Below are 24,110 nucleotides of genomic sequence, written 5' to 3'. Positions count from 1 at the left end.
GCTCCAGCGCTTGCCGCCGCGAAACAGCTGTTTCGGGGAAGAGGCAGGACTGGGGTGGGGATTTGGGGAAGGAGTCCAATAGGGGCGAGGGGGGGTGGAGTTGGGGGCGGGGACTTTGGGGAAGGGGTTAGAATGGGGGCAGAGCCAGGGGCGGCGTCAGCACCCACCGGTGCCGGGAAAAGTTGGCACCTATGGCAGCAGCAACTCCCACTGCCTTGCCAACACGCCAGAGCGAATGGGGTTCCCGGCCCAGACGTGCCACCCAACACACTCCAACTCCATCTCCCCTCATGCACACCCCGCTAGCTGTAAGCAGGGCTGCAGCTTGGGAATGGATTCCTTCCTTTCCCCACCCCCCGGGCTGTGCCGGAGGGGGCACGGAATAATGACGCAGAGCCCAGGACAAAGTCGAGTGGGTTGCAAGAAGCTCATTGAGCTGTGTAATTAAGGGTTGCATCCAGGCGTTTGTATTCCCAGGATCTGGCCCTAAGGGGACTGGCCATACAGAACGGCGCTTAGCACTTGAGACAGCAGCTTGTGTTTCCAACGGCAGCACAAACATTAGCCAGTCAAACCCCACAGCACCCTAGCGGGGCAGGAATGAAGCACTGAAAGATCCACAGTGACTCACTGGCCCAGCTGGGATTACAATGCTGCCTCCCAGCCCCATGCGGCTCCTGGGGTAACCCACCAGACTGCCCAGCTCCCAGGGCCAGGGGGAAGCGCTGGCAGCGTGTGGGGAGAGTTATCTGGGAGCTGCAGTGGAAGGCGGGCGGGGGTGAGGGGAGGGTGTGGAGGAAGAGGGCTTAGCTGGAGAGGCCCGATAGCAATGGAGGGAAGAGAACCAAAACAAGGCTCTTACTGGCAGAGACGAGGTCCAGGTACTGGCAGAGAGCGTGGAGCAGCAGCCGCTCAAAGCTGGAACAAAAACAAACCCACCGGGCTTTGGTCACACACGGCTCTGACACTCCATCGTAAGAGCTCACGGATCAGAGGCTCCACAGCACGTGAGGCCCTCTGCGGCAAACGAGCCGTTGGTCCAGATAACAGGGCTGGCTCCAGGCAGGTGCTTGGGGCGGCCAGTACAAAGGGCCGGCTCTCCGGCCGCTATTGGGGCGGCACGTCTGGGTCTTCGGCAGCAATTCGGCAGCGGGTCCCTCAGTCCCTCGCTTCCTCTTCCAAAGTGCCGCCGATCGGCTCCCCCCCCCCCCGCCACTTGGGGCGGCCGAAAACCTGGAGCCGGCCCTGCAGCTAACCGGAGGCTGGAGCGAAGCCGGCCAGCTCTCTCGGAAGAGGACGGGTCGGTTGAGTCCCTCTCCAGCCAGCCATCTTAGATCAGATCCGACTCTTGGGGTATGTCTACACTGCAGTCAAACACCCAGGGCTGGCTAGGGTGACCAGGCAGCAAGTGTGAAAAATCGGGCCGGGGGTGGGAGATAATAGGAGCCTATATAAGAAAAAGACCCCAAAATCGGGACTGTCCCTATACAAATTGGGACATCTGGTCACCCTAGGGCTGGCCTGGATCAGCCGACTCAGGCTCACGGGGCTATAAAAATCAGTGGAGACAGCCAGGCTTGGGCCAGAACCTGGGCTCTGGGACCCCTGAGCGGGGAGGCTCCCGCCCAAGCCTGGACATCTACAGCCCCGCAGCCTGAGCCCCTGCCCCGAACACGAGTCAGCTGCCGTGCGCCAGCCATGGGCGTTTCATTGCAGTGAGGACATACCCTCATTTGGTGGCCGGAGGGCAGATTGGGTGCCAGGGGATGCAGGCAGAGGCCTCCGATCCCCACAAGTCCATTGCAACAGGCAGCTCTACAGATTGACTGTCACGCACCCTGCGTGGCCTCATTGCTAAGTGAGAACCCGCTCCAGCAGGAGTCACCAGGCAAAACCCTCCCTCCCCCTGCGTCCTCTGGGACAGGAGCCAAGGTGCCCTGCCGTCCCAGCAGCAAGGAAGAAGGATTACCTATTGTCCATCATTGCTGTGTAGACAGAGTGAGGGGTGACGGAGAAAAAGGCCAGTAACTCCTCCTCCAGACACTCCAGGGTCCCCTGCAAAAACGAGAATCAAGTGGAGGTGACAGTATGGCTGAGAAGCTATTTGGAAGCTTGAAACCAGCATCAGGTCACCAGCTGCACGCATCCAGAAAGCCGGGCCAGCCGACAGGCCGACCCGCGAACAGAATGCCGCGAGATCCTCAGACATCTCCCTCTGAAGTGGACGGTTGCCAAGATAGTGTCTTCCATACCCCCGGGTAGCAAGCTTCTGCTCCTACGTGGTTTGCGTTCCCTACGTGAAGTCACGTTCTGCCGCCTGCAGCTGGTCACAGGGACCGGGCAACTAGGAATGTCTCTGCTTTTGTCATCAGAGCCAGGTTTTTGGAGGGTGGGGGCGAAGGAGGGAATGTAGCATTTCAGATCTGACTCCTCAGCTGGTGGCAGATCAGAGAGTCCCAGTAGACCAGGCCCAGCTCCCCTGTATCAGGGCAGGTGGGCCCAACTGAGTGAATTCAAGGGGGGAGACAGGGGTGATAAAGGCCTGTCAGAGGGAGCGTGATTGCCCTGGAGCTGCTGTTCCAGAAGAGTAACAGAGCTGGCCGGGAGTGGGAAGCTGCACGAAGCAGGATCACCAGAGACCCCTGGGAAGGGAGGCTGTGAAACCCTGGGACAAAGGCTGAGCTGAGGGATCGTTTCGCTTGCTTACGTTTGGACAGTAAACCCAATCGCAAGGAGGCTGGGCATGGCAGCATAGGCTTGAAAACTGGGGAGAAGCCATGCCATGTCAGGGTGCCCTCCTGCAAGCCTTGCCAGCCCCACTGAGAGCGACTGATCGAGATGCAGGATGTGAAGCACCAGCCTTTAGCCGTCACCAATGGAGAGGGACAATCATTCCAACAAGGGCATTGGATCAGGACCCCCGGGTTCTGCTCTCAGTTCTGCCACTGATCCATGCAGGATCTTGGCTAGGTCACTTCTCCCCCCAGCCCCCGTCTCTTTAATCTGCAAGGGGGCTGGGACCATCTCTGTATTTGCACAGCGCCTAGCGTAATGGGCTTCCCATCTCCGGTGGGGCGTCTAGTCTCTGCTGCAATGCAAATAATTCAGACGGGCGTTGGAAGGGGATGGGACGGGGGAACCTTGTTCTCCGCAGCCCGAGACAAGCAAGAATCCAAGAGCAGCAGCCCCCAGCTGCAAAGCTTGTGAAGAGAAACCGCAGTGCTGGTGCGTTTCCCCTACACAGTCTCTCCCAGCAAATATTTACATTCGCGTTAACACGCCGGCAGCAGCTAAAAAGCTTCCAGGAGGTTACTCCAGCTTCCTGCTGCTGCCTCCTGCCTGCCCGCCCCCCAGGATAATAAGCAAGTGGCTCTTTGGAGCGCTGTGACCTAAGAAATTAGCAGCAAAGATCGGTGCAATTGGAGCGCAAATTGCAGCAGCCACGCCAGGCACGAGCTGGGGCTGCTTTTAAAAGCAGATGCTGAACGGAGGCAGCAGAAAAACAGACCAAGACAATTATAGCGCTGAAAAGCGAAATCAAAGGGAGCGGAGAGCAAGGGCCCTTCGGTAACAAGGGATAATTGGCAGCGTACGCCTACTGACACGCCTGGTCATACCAGGGCAAGCGTAATGGCTTCCTCCCGGCAGCGGAGGTGCATGATGGGAGCGTGTACCCGGCCTGTGAAATCTAGACACCCTTGTGGAGCCTTCCTGTCATTCTCTTCCCCACCTCCTTCCTACAGAGCGTGCGCCCCTCTCTCTTCATCCGAGCACAGAGGCCAGCAGCAAGGATGTTTGCTAATTGAACTCTAGCAGAGACAACTTCATCCTCTGGAGCGAGCCAGGGCTAAGGCGTCAGATCCTCCGTCTCCGGAATAGGAACAGCACAAGCTGGGGCAGCGCAAGCCTCCCCGCACTGGTCTGCCAGCGCCCCCGCAGCCCAATGTGGAGATGCTGCCTCCATGGAGGAGGCTGGTGCTATCTCAGCACCCATTGGTTCCTTGGCTTCCCCCGATGAAGTTTATTAATAAAGGGAGGGCAGCTGTGATTTGTGTGATGTGGGGTGAAGGATAGCTCAGTGGTTTGAGCATTGGCCTGCTAAACCCAGGGTTGTGAGTTCAATCCTTGAGGGGGCCATTTAGAGATCTCGGGGGAAAAAAAAAAAAATCTGCCTGGGGATTGGTCCTGCTTTGAGCAGGGGGTTGGATTAGATACCCCATGAGGTCCCTTCCAGCCCTGAGATTCTATGTGGACACACCAGGAGCTAGCGGAGACACTCGACCCCAGAGACTGAGCAGCCAGCAGATGACAAGAATTCGGTCCTTACTGACCCGGAACACACTGAAACCCCACAACCTAGAGATGACAGGCTCCATTTCCGCCCTGCCCCACTCCCAAAATCTCTGAGCCACTTTGTTCTTGAACTGACCAGACTTCTCTGGTCACCCACTGCGCATTGCGATTTCGACACCCGCTTCCCATCAAATGGTACTGGGTGAAAACTTCAGCCCAGGCTTCCTGTGTCAACCGCAGCATCTTCAGCTGCAGCCGGGGGCGTGATCTGCAGACGTCCCCGTGCCGGCCTTAAGCTAACGAGCTTGCTAAAAATAGCCGCGCGGCCGGGGTGGCTTGGGTTGCGCAAGCCCACCTCACCCCCCTGGGTACGTGCTCGCTTGCGTGGCTGGCATCACCACATCCTCACTGCTATTCGTAGCGAGCTGGCCAGATGGAAGCTAGTGCAAGTACATGAACACGAGCTGCAAATCACACGGCCAGCTGCTGCGTAGAGATACCCTCATGCAGCAAGCTGCAGCAGTGTCAGGACAAGCACTGGCTCCGCCCACTGGATGGAAGGAGCACATGGGTCTACAGGAAACTTCTAGCTCTAGGTGGGAGCTTCGGGCACCTAGATGGTCACCTGACCAATGGCATGGCAGGGTCTCACCATAGGGATCCTGCCTCGTCTCAGCGTGGTGCGAAGCCGGCGGCTGATGCGCTGGAAACATTCTTTCGGTGTGTAAGCAGGATGCTCTGGAGGAAACAAAGGAACAGATTTAAAGAATTGGCATTCCCAGCAGCGGCCGCAAGCCAGGGACTTGAATGAATGTTGCCCTCAAAAGTGGGAAACTAGGCAAATGCAGAGTGAAGGTCGCACTCCTCAAACAAGGTGCACAAGTCACCTTAACTCTGCCCCAGTGGGGACAGTTCGGCCAAGAGGGATCTGGAACAGGAAGAGGCGCGGCTGTGACAGTCACCCCAGTGATTCCCTGCTGCTACAAGCCCTGGATGCCTGGAATCAGGGAGACACGAGCTGCCTCCTCTCTGTCCTGGACCAGCCTCAGCACCAGCACAGAGCTGAATTTACCTCCATAGCTCCGGATGGCATGACCTGCCCCCTCTCACCTCTATGGGTGCGGGCAGAAACACCTGATAAAACTGAGGCTCAATATTAACTAGCTCCCTGCTGATTCTTTTAGCAGAGAGGCCAGGTTGTCGTGCTTCTCCGGCATGGAGTGATGTAGGAGGAAATGTGAGCAGGGTGCAGCAAGGTGACACCCGGGAATGTAACGTCCACTTCAAGATTCAAAGTCACCCCGTCCAGCCTTCCCTTCCCCTCTCGGTACCTTTCCACTTGTCCTCCGCTTTAACAGGGAGCTTCCTCTTGTGCTTCTTCTTGGCCTCTTCCTCTAGGTAGAGCAGGACCCTCTCCTGTTCCTCACCAGACCGGTTCATGAAGTCGTTCCAGATCTGCGAAGGGAAGTCACACCACAATTTCAGTGTAGACGTGTGCAGTGGACTCAGATTCAGTCACCAGAACTCGGCCACCTCAGGTACATGCAACGCCGTAGTCTCCAGGCACCATTTGAAACTTGGATAAATTACTGCCCCTTCAGCCCACCCACCCCCCAGTCCTTGAAGCTTGTCAGATGGGGCAAATCTGTTCTGTGAAGTCCTCGAGCAGCCTAGAAGATCCAGAACAGAAAGGAACAGACTAGTTTACAGGAAGAGCTTTGCCTGCCTAGCCCGGCCCTTGTAACAATGCCCGAGTTCGCACCCAGAGATACTGGATCAGAGTTTGGAGCTCGTAACACCAGGCCTCTGAACTTGCTACTTATTCATTCTGGGGGCAGCTCAAGGTGTTAGCTCTGAGCCAAGAAGTTCTGCATGGCCCTGGTGTGGCAGTGATCCCCCCTCCAGGAAGTTTTGCTGTCAGCTCTTGGGACTGAAAGCTCTGGAACCTGTGGCAGGATATTCTCAGAACGGGCTTTGGACTTTACTCCTCTGGCCCCTGGAGTATTCCAAGACTCTCCGCAAGATGCAGCTGTCTGGGTCACGCGATTCAGATTGTTTCGGGGGCAGGAAATGCAGATTTTGTCGTCTTTTTAGACCCAACCTATTAATGGGTTTTTTTAATGAAGTGATGGTGCCATTTATGAAATCCAACTGATCTCAGCGCTAAACGCTAATTTAGGCTTTCTAACTCATGCCACACTTTGATCATAAAAGGCTACAGGCATGCTGGGTTTATTACTGGTTTCAGTCCTGCATTTACAGCACCAGCCCTGCCCCTGGATCTTGGATAAGCTGGGGAGGGATCAGCTTTCTCGGCATTAAAAAGCACACGAGCAAGGTGATGCTGTATCCTCTTGGCCAGATTCCGAGGCCAGAAGGGACCACTGTCATAGAATCATAGAATCTCAGGGTTGGAAGGGACCTCAGGAGGTCATCTAGTCCAACCCCCTGCTCAAAGCAGGACCAAACCCAACTAAATCATCCCAGCCAGGGCTTTGTCAAGCCTGACCTTAAAAACCTCTAAGGAAGGAGATTCCACTACCTCCCTAGGTAACCCATTCCAGTTCTTCACCACCCTACTAGTGAAAAAGTTTTTCCTAATATCCAACCTAAACCTCCCCCTCTGCAACTTGAGACCATTACTCCTTGTTCTGTCATCTTCTACCACTGAGAACAGTCTAGATCCATCCTCTTTGGAACCCCCTTTCAGGTAGTTGAAAGCAGCTATCAAATCCCCCCTCATTCTTCTCTTCTGCAGACTAAACAATCCCAGTTCCCTCAGCCTCTCCTCATAAGTCATGTGCTCCAGCCCCCTAATCATTTTTGTTGCCCTCCGCTGGACTCTCTCCAATTTATCCACATCCTTCTTGTAGTGTGGGGCCCAAAACTGGACACAGTACTCCAAATGAGGCCTCACCAGTGCTGAGTAGAGGGGGATGATCACATCCCTTGATCTGCTGGAAATGCCCCTACTTATACAACCCAAAATGCCATTAGCCTTCTTGGCAACAAGGGCACACTGTTGACTCATATTCAGCTTTTCGTCCACTGTAACCCCTAGGTCCTTTTCTGCAGAACTGCTGCCCAGCCATTCGGTCCCTAGTCTGTAGCAGTGCATGGGATTCTTCCGTCCTAAGTGCAGGACTCTGCACTTGTCCTTGTTGAACCTCATCATATTTCTTTTGGCCCAATCCTCTAATTTGTCTAGGTCCCTCTGTATCCTATCCCTACCCTCCAGCGTATCAACCACTCCTCCCAGTTTAGTGTCATCTGCAAACTTGCTAAGGTTTGACCTACTGTGTAACACAGGCCAGAGAACTTCCCCAAAATAACTCCTAGGGCCGAGCTGTTAGAAAAACATCCCATCTTGATTTAAAATTTGTAGAAAATCTGCCAAAACCCTGGGTAAACTGTTCCAACGATCAATTACTCTCACCATTAGAAATGTACATCTCCTTTCCAGGCTGAATGTGTCTAGCTTCAACTTCCAGCCAGCGGATCGTGTTACACTTTTCTCTGCTAGTTTGAAGAGCCTATTATTAAATATTTGTTCCCCATGTAGGTACTTATAGACTGAGGATCAAGTCACCCTTTAACCTTCTCTTTGTTAAGCTAAATGGATCGCGCTCCTTGAGTCTGTCACTATTCAGCATGTTTTCTAATCCTTTAATCCATCTCATGGCTCTTCTCTGAACCCCCTCCAACTTGTCAATGTTCTTCTAAAATTACAGACACCACAGCTGGACACAGAATTCCAGAAGAGGTCGCACCAGTGCCAAATACAGAGGTAAAAATCACCTCTCTGCTCCTATTCAAGACTCCCCTGTTTATGCATCCCAGGATGGTATTAGCCCTTTTGGATACAGATTTGCTCCAGCAGCTCACATTCAGCTGATTATCCACATCCCCCACCAATCTTTGTCAGAGTCTCTGCTTCCCAGGATAGAAGCCCCCGTCCAGGGAGTATGGCCTGCGTTCTTTGTTCCTAGATGTATACTTTTGCATTTAGCCATATTAAAAATGTATATTGTTTGCCTGTGCCCAGCTTGCTAAGCTATTCAGACTGCTCTGTATCAGTGATCTGTCCTCTTCGTTACTTACCACTCCCTCAATTTGTGTGTCACCTGCAAACTTTCAGAGATGATTTTACCGTTTCTTCCAGGTCATTAATCCAAATGTTAAACCACGCAGGACCAAGAACAGATCCCTGCAGAATCTTACTAGAAACAGCTGTTCAATCATGATTCAAAGTTTACAGTTACATTTTAAGATCTATCAGTTAACCAGCTTTTAATCCACTTCATGTGCTGTGTTAAATTTGATATCTTTCTGGTTTTCTTTTCTTTTTTAATCAAAATGTAGTGTGGTACCAAGTCAAATGCCTTACAGAAGTCTAAGTGTATTACATCAACACTTTATTATCCAAACTTGTAATCGCCAAAAAAAAAAAAATCAAGTTAATTTGACAGGCTCTATCTTCCATAAACCCATGTTGAATGGCATTAGTTATACTACCCTCCTTTAATTCTTTAATAAATCAAGTCCTGTATTAGCTGCTGCATTATCTTGCCCTGGATCAATATCCGACTGACAGGCCTATCATTACCTAGGTCATCCTATTTACCCTTTTTAAATATTAACACAACATTAGCTTTCATCCAGACTTCTGGAACTTCCCCAGTGTTCCAAGACTTACTGAAAAAAAATCAATATTAACAGTCCAGAGAGTTCCTCAAACAGCTCTTTTAAAACTCTTGCATGCAAGTTATCTGGATCTGCTGATTTTAAAATGTCTCTTTAGTAGCTGCTATTTAACATCTTCTTGAGATACTAGTGGAATGGAAAGAGCGTTATCATATATGACATGACATCTCCCCCCTCCCCACAAATACAAAACAGAAATATTTATTGAACACTTCTGCCTTCTCTAAATTATTATTGACAACTCTACCAGCTTCATCTAGTAATGAACCAATACCATTGTTAGGATTCTTTTTGTTCCAAATATACTTAAACAATTCCTTCTTATTGTTCATAACTCTGCTGGTCAGATATGTCTCCTTTTGTCCCTTTGCTTCCCTTATCAATTTTCTACCATTCCTAGCTTCTGATTTATATTCATTACAGACGCTCCCCGGGTTACGCAAATCGGACTTATGGAAATCCGGACTTATGGAAAAAGTTCTGTAAGCTTTTTTTTTTTTGGGGGGGGGGGGGGTAATTGTTGGAGATACATTCCCAATTTACGCAAAATTCGATTTATGCAAGGCATTCCAGAACAGAACGCTTGCGTAAGTCGGGGAGCTTCTATACTATCAACCCTTCCATTTGATATTTTATTTTTTATAGCTGCCTTCACCTCCCCTTTAAACCAAGCTTTTTTTTTTTTTTTTAAACCAATACAGCCTTCTTCTTTGATTGCGGCTTTTGGGGCATCTAGTAAAGTTTTCCTAGGCAATTTCCAATTATCAGTCACTTTTTTTTTTAAATTAAATTCTTCCTCGGAGATGACTGGACTCATAATTGTCTTCTGCATTGTGAAACTGCATCTTTTAAATGTGATCAGGTAATGATCACTTGTATCTAAGCTACCACTAATTTTTAGTTCTGTGATCAGTTCCTCTTTATCTGTCAAGATGGAGTCTAATGTAGAATTCCCCCAGCTGGATGCAACACTTTATGAGTTAGGAAATGGTCATCAATAATATTTAGAAATTTCACAGATGATTTAGTACTGAGAGCGTGAGATATCCAGTGTGAGTCACTCAAACTGAATCCCCCCACGATCACGCAGCTTCCCCCCACACACACATTAGAGGGAGACATGTAAGGAGATGGTCATCCTGCTCCCTAGTGTGATTTGGTGACACGTACCAAACACCAACTAATACCGCATCTGGTGCTTTATCTGTTCGACACTGATCCATAAGCGTTCAACATCATTTTCTTCCACGTTATCAGTGACTCAAAAACAGGTAGGGCCATTTTTGACAGAGTGCACCCTCCCTTTTTTGTCCACTTGAGCCTTCCTAAATAGGTTCGGACCACTGATTTTAACATTCTGGGACTCATCCCAGAAGGTTTCAGTCATGCCAACTAAATCAAATTTATGCTCCTGAATAAGCAACTTCAATTCCTCGTTTGTTACCCAGGCTCCTAGCACTGGCGTACAGGCAATTACAGAATTTCTTCTCTTCATGTCCTTTGGTCCCTTGATTAATTTTGTCCTCAGCATCCTGATTCTGTACTAAATGATGCTTGTATCTTCCCTCCTTTTCACCCTCCCTGTTTGTTAGTCGTTTAATGCCCTCCTGACCACTCAAAAATCAGTTCCTCTTCTACTGAGATGGAGGCCATGCAAACTACACAGCCCCCTCTCCCAATAGAAGGTGGTCCAATGTTCCACAAAACCAAAACCATAACACCACTTACCTAGCCAGCAGTTCACTTCCAGCATCTTCTGCCTTGCCTTTTCCTTTGTTTCTGGGATTTCTGAGATGATCACTTGGACATTCTTCTTCTTCAGCACGCTTCCAAGTTCCCTGAAGACATCGTCTATCGGCGAGATCTCTCACAACACAGTATGATGAGTGCCTCTATGAACCACCACGAATGGTTCCTTTCCCACTGAGTTCCAAATCCGATCCAGCCTTAGAGTGACATCTCAGGGCTTGGCTCCAGGAAGGCAGCACACCATCCTGTTTTCTGCTCGTCCCTTGCAGAATGTTCTTCCGATTCTTCTGAGCATCGAATCCCCAGCAAAGATAGTCTGTCTTCCTCCGCCGGTTGGAGAACTTTGTGGACAAGCTTGATTTTTCTGACAGGTTGGTCCAAGCTGCCATCCACACGTTTGTCCTGTACATCGCTCCATTCCTTGGGACCGGCTGGATCTTGAGAGATTTTCTTCAGTTTCCATGTTAAGGACTGACATTGATTGGCAACTTCTAACTGTGTGGAATTCCTCCTGGTCTTCTGCTCCTGAGCTTGCCCATCCTCATCTATCCCCAGCTGTGTAGAATGCTGCCGTGACCGCTTGTCTCTGGTGGTCACATATTGCTAGGTCTCCTGTGACTGCTCGGTAGCCAACTCCTTTCTTCCTTGAACCTAGAGTACTGATATTTCCTGAACCTGGCTGTCTAGGAGCAAATCAGCTTCTGATAGGTATATCTCCAATTATTATTATCTCGTAGAACTGGAAGGGACCTCGAAAAATCATCGTGTCCAGCCCCCTGCCTTCACTAGCAGGACCAAGTACTGATTTTTGCCCCAGATCCTTAAGTGGCCCCCTCAAGGATTGAACTCACAACCCTGGGTTTAGCAGGCCAATGCTCAAACCACTGAGCTATCCCCTCCCCCCAGTAGCATCTCTACTTGCCCCTCCAATCCAAGAATTTTCTCCTCCGGCACAGCCACCAACTTGCCCAGGAAGTCCCTTCTGGCTTCAGCCAGGAAAGAAAACATGACACATCCATAGCAGGTCACCACCATGTGTTTACCGCTGGCTAAAAATTGCATGTAGAGCTGCACCTGGAGAGAGCACCTCCTACATTCCCTCTCTCAACTCCCTCTGAGACTGTCCTGTTAGGTGCCTCCGTTCATGGCTCTCAAGTGACCTTTAACGTCAAGTCTCCCTGCTTAGCTCAGCTCTGCCCCTCAGCACCAGGCAGCAATTAACCACTCAGACTTCAGACAGACCAAACACCACTCACCAAGTCCTGCTACCTCCAACCACAGAGTCTGCAGCTACACCTTCCGACAGTCCCCTGGTAGCTGCTTCTGTTCCCCTGCAACGTTAAAAGCCTAAACATCTAAGATAGGAGAGAGAAAACAACATTTCCAAACTTCTTGTTACAAAGCAGATTGCTACGTCTCGAGGTTTGGCAAGACGCCTGTTTTGACGGGAGAGTCAGAGCGCTGCAGGTCACCCGGGGTTAAACATCAGGCACAAACCAAGTTGTCTGATGCTGCAAGTGTCCCTCCAGACAAGGCAAGCCTTGATTTAGCAAGCACCTGTTTAGCAGGAAGTGCTGCTTGCTTTGATAGAGAACTTCCTGAAACTGACAGCTCCTTGGAGCCAGAACCTGAGCAGGAACTACTTCAGCGCTGGAGTTTTTGCTCCTATGCACAGACAACGCCTCAATATCTCTGCTCCACCCGCAGGGAACCTCCAAGTCGGGACATTAGCCTGCCACATGATCTTTAAAGCCTGGTCCGACTACAGACCAGAAAAAGACCAACAAGGGAGCAGCCTTCACACCGTTTTCACCATGCAGGAGAGATGGTCTGTGCAGACCTAGATGGAGCGTTGCATGTTGGGATATGGTGCCACTAAAACACAGCAAGTTCCACTGTACCATCTCTAGCAACTTGCTGGGCACACGAAGGCCTGACCTGGTGCGACCGCTCATCAGGCAGAGCGTGGATATTAACATTCTACTAGCTGGTTTTGTGTCCAGCCGTCACCCACAATTGGCTGACACACACACCTGGGGAAGGTCTCAAATGCCAGGCCTTGAGACGCTGAAGAATTTTGCTCGGAGGACACGCTCCCTCCCAAGGCAACCTGGTCTGAACAGACATCCCGGGCGGTTCAGTCAGTGAAGCATGTGGTGGGCATAACAGCTCATTACGACCTCCTACTCCAAGCCCTGGCCATTGAAGTCCTCTCCCAGTTAATTACCCATTTAATCTCCTCACAGAGAAACGATTCCAGCTTCCCCAAACAAAAGCTGCCCTCTAAGTGAGCGTCTCAGTATGATGCCTCTGCGGCATCTGCTTGTCTCACAGCCCCAGGGGACAGGAAAGCAGATGGAAATCATCATTGACTGGGCGAGTCAATGGCGAGCATTAAAACGTTGAGTTTCTTCACAGCTCTCTTAACGGAGGAAGCCATTCCACCCGCTAGCTAACGGTTCCGCTGAGGCGAGCCCCCTCTCCGTTCAGCTCATCGTGCAGGCTCTTGAGGGTTTCGTGGCACAGGCCGTGCCTGCACCTGTGACGGGCCCACGGAAGCGTGGCAACGTGCCACACTGTCTACATCACCCCAGGGAACTTTCCTCCCAACCTCTGACCCCCAAAATAGACCAGGGAATTAGCTTCTTAGCCGTAAAGAAAAAAGGTGTCGCGGTCTCAACCCACCCACTCCCGCTGGACAGAAAACGGACTCCAGTGTGAATTAAGATATGGCCTCCCATCCCAATCTATAAATACTCCAGTGATCACCCCAGGATAGACCGTAGGAAAGCCAGGAATTTGCACTTTAGAGATCATCTCCAAGGCCCCTGCCCAAGGGAAGCCTGAGAAGGCACATCACAGCTCTTCCCCAGACGAGGGAGTTTGCAATTGTCTGGTCCAAAGGTCTCCTGGTATGTATTTCCGCTGCTTTTGAGGGAGGATACAGAGCTCCCAGCCACAGGAAGCCCAAGTAAACAGAAGACCCCTGGAAGCCAAGGGAGCGCAGATCTTTCCGCACGTGCCGGCCTTGCCTGGAGAAGTCACACAGCCCAAGGCGAAAGACAGGGCATGAGGAATTGCGCTTAATTTGGATGCCAGCACTTGGCTCTCAGATGCAGTTGTTAACGATGTATATGAAGCGAAGGCCCCACCCCACTCAGGAGCACATGTGGTGCCCTGGGAAGGGCAGGATGGAGGCGCTTGAGGGAGGTTAAAAGAACCTTGAGCCTCCAGTCTCCATCACTTTCAGACCAGCCAGACCCCCTGGCAGCATGGACTAGTGGGCTGAGCTCAAGGCTGGAAACCAGGAGCTCCTAAGTGTTATTCCTGGCTCCGACACAGACCGACTGCACGGTCCAAGCCAGGTCACCTCCTTACAGCACCGGGAGGCTGAGTGTTCCTGCAGCACCTTGGCAGGAACAGCAAGGATCTAAGGACCAAGCAATACCGGTACTGGACACTTTATGCCCAGGCTTCCCAGCCTGAGCCTGAAGCAGGTACATTCACCCCTGGCACCTACCTCCATGTACGTCTCGTTGTTGCAGGCCTCCGTGAAGATGCTTGGGGCAGCAGAGTGCGTGAGTTCCCCATCGTCATTCCCACATTCGTCCCGCTCCAGCAGGGTCATCAGGTACCGAGCTAGGAAACAGAGCCCTTTAGAAACAAGGAGCGGGAGCTCCAGGCAGAGCGGCTCTCAGCAAGAGGGTTTCTGATTATTGGGAGTGACTCCACCTTGAGTCCCAGCCTGGGGATCTAAGGCCAACGCAAAGCAAGAGACTCACCGACAGCTGGGCAGGACAAAGGGGAATGGGGAAGGAGAGCTACCCAGGAGCCATGCCCTGCACTGGAAACATAAGCAGGAATTGTTCTCAGCCCCTTCCCAGCCTCCCAAATCAGGGATCAAGCATTCAACATGGCAGAGACTCAGTCATCAAATCCCCATATGGGATTGTTCCCTACAGTACGTTTTCCGGAGCTCTGTCCCAACCAGTTTGGAGCCTCCACCACGTCTCTGTGAGACTGTTCCTCCCTCTAACAGCTCAGGCCACTCTGAACTTCTCCTCTCCGGAGATTCAGCCCGAGTCTTCCTCAATTTCATCCCATTACTCCTCGCCAGACCCCACATCAGGTAAGATCACTCACTCCACAGCTGGGCAGAACTGCATCAGCTTTACGCCACCGCATCGTGCAAACCCATCGCTAGCTGACTAGTCAAGCTAGAGCCTTGGAAGTCATTAAACAGGGGGGCAAAATCCACAGGAAAATACATCGGGTGGGGGAGTCTGAAGACAGGGGGGCGGAGATCAGAGGGAAATATATGAGGAGCATTTTAAATAAGCATTGGCCAAGGTTTGCACAGGTGACCATGCAATCTGACACACCTTAAAGGGACCTGGGTTTCAGAGGGTGGATGCTCAGTCTGATCCCTTTAAAAGTTCTCAAGTTACATACCCTACCCCTCCACCCCAAAAGGCACTAGTCACCTTTGCAAGCCTTGGCCTGTTTGTCCAGAGGGCTCCACGCAGTCACCTCTGCAGTGGCTAGCTTCAAGCTATCTCACTTATGTACCTGGTGATGAGCAAGTGCAGGCAGAGCTGGATTCCACCAGCCTCACGCACCATGAACTGTCCCTCATGCTGCAAGCAGCTCCCAAGGGAATAGACTGGACCACCCCAGGGGTAAGAGACTGCTGAGTGCTTAGGGGGGAGAGGCTGCATGAAGCACAAAAAGGCTTGATCCTTACTGTTCTCCAGCCTCTGAAGGCTCTTGCGCCCCTTGGCCTTGGGGATGAGGTCGGAGTTGCGGATGGCCTGGTTGATGTAGTACTGCTTCCGTTTGGAGGGGGAGACCCTCTTGGATGGGGAGCTCCCCAGAGGAGGCAGGCAGTCTTCAATCCTCCTACAGAGACAGAGAGAACGCACCGTGAGAGGCTCTGTTCAGATCCTGAAGCCATCCAGGACTGGCTGCTGAGGTTCTGGGGACCGAGGCCAGGAATAGTAAGAAGAGAGGACTGCAGGGCAGCCTTGAGGATCGGATCAGCTGTGTATGGGGAACCCAGGGCCGGAATAGTAGGGGGCCTGCAGGTCAGGACAGGGCCAGCCCGAGAGCTGTGAATGGGGAACCCAGGGCTGGGGTAGAGGTCAGGACTGAGATGCATCAGCAGAGCTAAGCAGGGGAGAGGGAGCGGGCACAGCAGAGGGAAGGCCGGATAACACCTATTCTCTCAGGCTTTGTGCCAGCCAATGACAAATTCACTCAATGTTACAGTCAAAAAACTCCCATAACCACCACCTCCATTCTTCAGGCTTCGAAGCCCAACTTGATTAGATTGCTTCAGTGGCCACCTAGTAACAGCAAGATTTGATGCTTAATTAACTCTGCCAACATGCAAGTAAATAGACAGCCTGCTTCTCAGCAGACCGAAGACAAATTCCATCTGGCAGCCAGATTCTCAGACACCCACAGACTCTCTTATTAGAACCGGACCTAGCGATGCAATGAGCGCACCCAGATGCCGGGTTAGAGAACATGCCCATATGGGGGCTAGTCCTGGCCAGGCAAAGCTCCACAACCAGCCAGTGGAGCGATCCCCAGAGGGACGTGTTTTGTGCTGTTACACTAGTGCAAATCTAGAGAAATTCAACTGGGATTTCTTATGCAAGCGCAAAGGGAGACTTGGGCTTGGTGATTTCCCAATATTCCTTGGCGCGGTGCACAAGCGCTGATGCACTGAGACGGCTCCCTCCAGTAAGGGGTCACTACGTCAAACCCTGACTGACACAGCTGCTTCTTGTAACATTCCAGGGGGCACCACCCATAGCCGCTGACCCTTTGCACGTAGGCAAGGATCTCACAGCACTTTAGAGAAGGTGAGTACTATGGTCTCCATTTGATAGATTAAAAAAACAGCCACACAGGGCACTTTAGGCCTGCTCTACCAAGTTTTGCACTGGCATAACTATTTTGGTTGGGGTGTCATTTTTCACCAAAATAGTTACACCAACTAGGGCTGTTGTCCAGGTATATCAAGACACCTTGTACCAGTATATGTTATTCCTGTCAGGGAAGGGGAATAAACTATGCTGGGATAAGGCACCTTTATACTGGTAGAATTGCGTCCACACCAAGGCTGTGCTGTTTGAACTGTATCGCTGTAATTAAAGCGGTAGCCCTTGTCTAAACACGCAAGTTGTAAATGATTTGTCCAAGATCACGAGGCAGAGCTAGGAACAGAACCCAAGATCCCAGATTCTCTCCCCCGATCTAAAATGATACAGTAGAACCTCAGCGTTATGAGCACCTCGGGAATGGAGGTGGTTAGTAACTCTGAAATGTTCATAACACTGAACAAAACATCATGGTTGTTCTTTCAAAAGCTTACAACTGAACACTGACTTAATACAGCTTCGAAACTTTACTCTGTAGAAGAAAAATGCTGCTTTTAACCATCTTAATTTAAATGAAACAAGCACAGAAACAGTTTCCTTACCTTGTCTATTTTTTTAAACTTTCCCTTTTTTTTAGTAGTTTACATTTAACACTGTACTGTACTGTATTTGCTTTTTGTGTGTGTCTCTGCTGCTGCCTGATTGCATACTTCTGGTTCCAAATGAGGTGTGTGGTTGACTGGTCAATTTGTAACTCTGGTGTTCGTAACTCTGAGGTTCTGTTGGTGGTAACATTACCCTGATCCCTATAGAAAAGTCACGGGAGAAAGCATGCACAGCTGGAAAGTACAGGAAACCCATTTAGCAATAAAGCTACAAGCTGAATACCTTGCCTGTAGAGCAACCTGAAATTAGCATATAAAAGGTGGAGCAGGCAGACAGAACTACTTGACCTTCGAAGTGAATACAACTGATAAACAAATGAGATACTCACTTGCTACTGCCCTCTGTGATGCAGAGCAGGGGGAGGGACAGCTCAGTGGTTTGAGCATTGGCCTGCTAAACCCAGGGTTGTGAGTTCGATCCTGGAGGGGGCCATTTAGGGATTTGGGGATTAGTCCTGCTTTGAGCAGGGGGTTGGACTAGAAGATGATCTCTTGAGGTCCCTTCCAACCCTAATAATCTATGATTCTATTCCACCAAATCTACCTGGCTGTTTGCCAACAATCAGCTAAAGAAAAAGACCCCACGCTGCTTTGTTTTTATTGATCTTATAAATCCATTTTCAAGGCCAGGGTTTTTATATTATACACAGAGTCGGCCTAGCTCCGAGGTCGTTATTTTTTGTCAAGGTCCAGACCCCAGAGAGAACAACAAAATAATGATCGTAATAAGCAAATAAAAAGATTTCTGGGTCCATTCTAAAGCATCTGGCAGTCCAGACTTGGCCCACAGTCCATCTATTGACCACCCCTGGTCTAGCAGAACCTCCTGGTAAATATTAAACCCAAGCATGAATTTCAGAGGAGTTCACTGAAGATCTAAGTTGACTGTTTTTTCTTTAAGAGCACAAAACTTTCCATCTGATTTTTTTTAAACCTGCAACTGTTACAATTAACACCCAAGATCAACATAATTTAACGTTTCCCTATTCCCCTCCTCCCCCGATATCTTTGTGCATTCGGCAGCACGCTGTGTGCATTCGGCAGCACGCTGCGTGCAATCAGTTTCACTGTTTGTTTCCCCTTTTGTTTGTGTGGGTTTCCACATAGCAACAGGAGACAAACATTAAAAAAAAAAACCTGCAGCTGTAAAAAAAATTGGCAGAAAGATGGGGGGGAGGGGCAGATCTAGCATCTGAAACTTTTTTTTTTTTTAAACTGTTTGAAACTAACGACATTTCAGTTGTCTCTTTAAACAGAGGCTAGGTTGCAAGCTTAGGGGAACAGAGGACTGCCCGTACCCCCCCAGCCCCGCAAAGCTGCTTCCTCCAGTGACAACGCCCAGCTTTGTGTCCTCGGAGGTTCTGCTCTTCAGAGAAATGAGGGCCTTCCTTGCAAGCACACCTGGTGATGATCACAAGGGGAGCCACGCAGCATCAGCCAGGTGAGTCACAATGTTATGGTGCTGGGGGCCAAAGTTTATGCTCACTTTACATCTATCTCCTAGGCCTGGAGTACTGCAGATCAGAGACCGTCTCTCCCCCACGTCCCTCCAGGCAGCCAGCGGTCATCTTTTTACCCATCCTCATCCGGGTCAGGCCACGGGCAGGAACCCCCTTGGCTCTAGGGCTCCCTTCCTGCAGTCGAGCCAGGGGAGTCCCACTGAAGCTGCCTTTGAGGCCTATTCACCCCATCTCTGAACCAGTGGATAGAGCACTGGACTGGGAGTCAGGAGACCTGGGTTTTACACCTGGGCTCTGCCACTGGCCTGCTGCAGGAGTCATGTCAGATATGTGCCTCAGTTCCTCCACCTGTAAAATGGTGATAATGATGGTGACCTTCCTGTGTATGGCGCTTTGAGATCTACTGATGTAAAGCAATGCATAAAAACAGGGATTATTATTCTATTCCTGGCTCTGCCACTGACTCACTATATGACCTTGGGCAAGCCACCATCCTGGTCCCCGTCCCCTCCCACCCTTCGCCCGTCTTGTCTATTTAGACTGTGAAAATGCCGCGCCCATTGAAGTCAACAGGAGTTTTGCTATGGACATCAGTGGATCCAGGATTCCATCCTAAACACTTTGGGCAGTGACGGTCTCTCACTACGTACAGCGCCGAGCACGGCCGATAGGGCCCTGACCTTGTTTGGGTGTTACTGTACTCCAACTAACCCAGCTTTGACCCACTGAGATCTCTCCCTGATGATCCCTTTCTGGGACTATTTTTTCTGTACGCTGGGGCCTCTGGCAAATGGTTTCACTTCAGATTATTTATAACCTCCCAGGTACAGCAGAACCTCAGAGTTACAAACACCCAGTGTTAGGAACTGACCGGTCAACCACACACCTCATTTGGAACCGGACGTACGCAATCAGGCAGCAGCAGAGACCAAAAAAAGCAAATACAACACAGTGTTAAATGTAAACTACTAAAAAAAACGGGGGGGGGGGAGGAGTTAAAAAAAAAAGACTTGACAAGTTAAGGAAACTGTTTCTGTTTTTCATTTAAATTAAGAAGGTTAAAAGCAGGGGTTCTCAACCCTTTTCATTCTGAGGCCTCTCTTAACATGCGATTAAAAACTCCAGTGCCCAGCAGGGCTGGAGGGGGGAGAAATTTGGGGCTCCAGGCCAGGGACCCTTGGGCATAGGTGTAGTTTGACTTTTATTTTTTTTTGCCGGGGGGGGGGGCGGGGGGAGAAGGCTGGCAGGGCTCAGGCCAGCTCCGAACCGCAGGGTCCAGGGAGGGAGCGCCACCCCCACCCCGTGACTCACCTCAGCAGGTGGCATCCACCTGTCAGGGGCTGTGTGCTGGTGGTTGCTCCCCGAGGGCTCTGCCAGCCCCGGAGCCAGGTCCCTGCCTGGGTAGCTCTGACTGGCTGTGTGAGCAGTCAAAGGGGGCTGGGAGCTGAGGAGCAGCCGCAACCCCTGGCACCCCAGGGGCCACAGACTTGCAGTGCAGAACCGCTGGTTAAACGCGGCATTTTTCTTCTGCATAGTACAGTTTCAAAGCCATAGTAAGTCAGTGTTGAGCTGTAACCTTCTGAAAGCACCAGAACGTTTTGTTGAGTTACGAACAACCTCCATTCTTGAGGTGTCCGTAACTCCGAGGTCTTATTGCACTTGGAGATGGGGATTTGATAAGTAAATCACAGCCCAACTGTGCACCGGGTGTAAAGAGCAATTTACAATTCATGACTCAATTTTATTTAAGATTTAAACCTGCTCCAGCCAGACTGAGAATCCAAACACAAGCAGCATTGTGCTAGTGTATGAGACCACGCCAGAGACTCCCTGCGACTGTCACTGCAGGCTAAGTTTGGTGTAAAGAGTAAACAGCATAAATGACAACAAAAAAAAACCCCCAAACAAATTAAGTTTCTAATAATCCCAGGTATTCTTTAAAAAGAACACAAGAAATTGTAATGCAGGTTTCATACTGAGAACGTCCTATCTGACTCCTGAAGTCTGACTACACAGAAGGAAGAGACACCACTGGGTCTTTCAATCAAAGCAACTGCTGTGTGCATCATGCTAATTCCATAGTGCATAAGGAAGAGTGGCCTCACATTTAAGGCATCGGATTGGGATTCAGGAGATCTAGGCTAAAGGCCTGGCTCTGCCACCGATTTCCTATGTAGTCCTGGGCAAGACACTTAGTCTCTCTGTGCCTCACTTTCCCCATCTGTAAAAGAGGGATTAGAATCCTTCATGTTTCCTGTTTAGATTGTAAACTCCTTGGGACATGGGCTGTCTCTCACTATGTGTCTGGATGCACCAAGCTACTGTAACTAAGACTGGCTAAGACTGCCAAAAACGGGTGGGTTTGATCAGTCACACTTCCCAGTGACCGGCGTATCATTCACTGGGAAAGACCAGGCAAGGGGAACACTGGGAACCTTCTGCAGAAATCGCTTCTATTGTGGAGGTCTGGTACTTTAGCTATCAGTCATGCTTAGTGGCAGCTTGAGGTCAATAACACAGGTGGATGGTTTAATGCTCCACATGGACTTATTCATAAAGAGGAAAATGCCCCTCAGCTATAGCTACAAGAATATTGCCTGAATACCCTAATTCTGCCAATCTGGAGCCCCATTACACGTCCCCCCTCATGAAATGTGCATTACATGAACAGGGGCATTGGCACAGCTCCTCTCACCACCTGGAAGATGGGAGGGTGTGCTGGCAGGTTACCAATTGCAAACGGCACACAGGGATGGGAGGAAGGCAAGGTTTTTAATTTGCCTCCATGTCCTGATTTTTTCTTAAGCGGGGCCAAACCAGGGAGAGAATCTCTATTGTAAAATCTCTCACCCCTTCCAACTGGAGCAGGGACAGAGGGTCAGAGATGATCTTGCAAAACAGAGGCATGAAACTGGGGTGACAACGAACAGAAGGAGATGGAGAACCTTGCGCAGTGCTGGAGCTACAGAAGATTTGTTTGACTTTAAAAGGATTTTGCAGAAGAGGAAAAATCCAAGGCAATGCACGTTCTGAAATACCCAATTTTAATGACACCGTAAGGCAGTCCCAGCTCACCACAGCAGGGCAAAGAAAAAAAATAAAGAGGACGTTTCCCTCTGGCCTCAGCTGGAAAAAAGTTTTTAGAAATAAACAAGCAAGTTTCACCACAGAGGATGTGTTCCAAGACTTTGGTGCCAAGTTTAATTTGCCTTGTGCTAGCAGGTTAGCTCTTGCCGTCCTACCTGGTATCCTGGCAAAAAGGCCTTTCATCCTCCTCTGAGACTACTTCCATGCAAGGAGAGCACTTTTGCACTGTCACTGATTAACCCTGTTCCTTAGAAGAATATTCGTGTGGAAAATCTACCCCGAGGTTGTTCTGCTGGAAGTTATGGTTTTGCAGTTCACCTTGTCTGTCAGGAATCAACACTTTCTTCTGACCTCTGCTTCCGGACTGGCACTTGGAAGGGTTTAATGTACCTGAGAGCTGGGGTGAATGCTTTATCCCACTGGAAGGATGCTATTCCTGCCTGACAATGCACAACTTGCTAGCACCAGCTTTTCTTAAGCTCACAGCCACTATGAAGACAGCGTCACCTAGACAGGGAACTGGACTAGGACTCAGGAGACAGAGGTTCAAGGCACAGGTCTGTCACTGGTTTGCCAGCTGACCTTAGGCAAGTCATTTCACCTGTGCCTTAGTTCTCCCCCACCCCCCCGGTCAAATGGCGACAATGACCTACTTTTGAAAGGGATGGCTGGAAAGCAAGATACATGAACTAGGCGTTAGCAGCAGCTACCGAACAGTTCAAGCAGGAAAAAATCCACACCAGAAGGTGACTGGCACGCCTTTCGCAGGTCCTGTCTGAGCGACAGACAACTGGTTTAATACTACCCGGGAATCTCCGATCTTCATCCTCCCTGCCAGATTTAAATGGGAACACATTCATCTTCAGCCTTGGAGACTCACAAGGCACGGTGACCTTACAACCCACGCAGGCCCCTCGGTAACGGGCCCCGGTCCAGGAGCGAATAGCCAGTCCAAGACTGGCTTAATTTTCAACCCGTGACAGTCATAGCAGGTTGCCCAGATACTCCTACAGGCAGACCAGGCTCAACATCATGCCAAGGCCTGTTCACAATCTCTTAGGAAGAAGGCAACATTTTTCTGGCAGCAGCGTGAAGCCAAAGTGCTTTTTCCTAGTGTTCCACCACCACCACCACTTGCTTGGCCGGCTCCTTCCAATCCTTTTCTCCACTTACACAACCAGTGGCTTAGAAAGGGGACAGGCTCTTGTTACCACTCTCCTCCACCCTGAAGAGCCCTTCTCCACACATCAGCTTCCCCCAGAGACGCTATATGCCGCTGTTCCTTCAGCATCACAGCACGGACAGCGCTGCTGCTAGAGAGTGTAAAATCTTCACCCGTCACTGCTTGATACTCTACGAGTGAACGCGTTCTCATTTCTCACCCTTTCGCCAACCCCCCGCCCGGCTTTGGATTAAAAATGGGGGTGGGGAGCAGAGCACTCAGAACACTTGCGCAATCCTGAAGTCACTGCTAGTTCTCTAGCAACAAACAGCGCAAACTTCCAGCCATTTAAAATAGTTTTTGAGCCAGTGCTAAAGCAAGCCGCAAACCTCACAATGACACACACCTGGCAGATTTCCGCATTGCTGCTCAAAGCCAGTCCCTTAATGGTCCACCCCAGGTTTAGAGGCAATCAAAGGAATCAGCAGATTTCATTACAGGAGAGCTGTAAACAAACAGTTTCTGGCCTTTACTACTTTATGAACAAGATACACTGGGAATGGTCCCGCACGTTAGAAACTGGCTTTGCAGAATTGAGCCTCGTGCATTAGTCCCAAGGAAGATCACTGATCATGCTAGGACAACAGGCATGGGAGCAGGGTTTCCCTAGCCGGTATGGACAGCATCCTCCTTCTAGAAAGCTGTCCTGCACAGACTATAACCCCCGAGTACAGCATGGCTTCCAGACAGATACCCTGGTTAGGATCTCTAGGGCCCTGCTGGCAACCAGGGTTTTACCCATTTTAGCTAGCACCTGCTAACTGTGGCCGAACCCCATAGCCACCATGGCAAGGGCCATAGGGACGGTCCAGTCTTGGGACCATTTCTGACAAAAGCATCCAACATGAAATGGGTCATTTCAGCAGATGACAGTGGCAGACTCTGTTTCCCCAACATGCCCCTGTAGGCAGGTCTGAGCCCCAGACACCCAACAGGCAGAACAAGGAGAATATGCCCCTCAAGGGTTTCTGTTCGCACCCACCTTTACAAAGCAAAAAAGTTTAGGTAATCAACCAAAACCAGGTGCTTGTCAAGGTCCTCC

The 24,110-nt window shown here is 50.4% G+C and overlaps 1 protein-coding gene across 1 annotated transcript in view; it reads right to left on the bottom strand.

Annotated features, from left to right (window-relative positions):
* The window catches only part of R3HDM4 (R3H domain containing 4), a 31,458-nt gene that overhangs the window by 4,570 nt on the left and 2,778 nt on the right, over positions 1-24,110 (bottom strand). Inside the window, exons 2-7 of the mRNA XM_044998585.1 lie at positions 15,491-15,645; positions 14,267-14,385; positions 5,625-5,748; positions 4,946-5,031; positions 1,970-2,055; positions 863-918 (exon numbers count right to left, since the gene is read on the bottom strand). Coding sequence (XP_044854520.1) covers positions 863-918; positions 1,970-2,055; positions 4,946-5,031; positions 5,625-5,748; positions 14,267-14,385; positions 15,491-15,645 — 626 coding nt within the window. The remainder of the gene's footprint in view (positions 1-862; positions 919-1,969; positions 2,056-4,945; positions 5,032-5,624; positions 5,749-14,266; positions 14,386-15,490; positions 15,646-24,110) is intronic.

Source organism: Mauremys mutica, chromosome 24 (assembly GCF_020497125.1).
Source record: "Mauremys mutica isolate MM-2020 ecotype Southern chromosome 24, ASM2049712v1, whole genome shotgun sequence".
NCBI classification, from domain to species: Eukaryota; Metazoa; Chordata; order Testudines; family Geoemydidae; genus Mauremys; species Mauremys mutica.
Note: the sequence above shows the minus strand (reverse complement) of the source record. Positions and strands in the feature narration are given on the sequence as shown.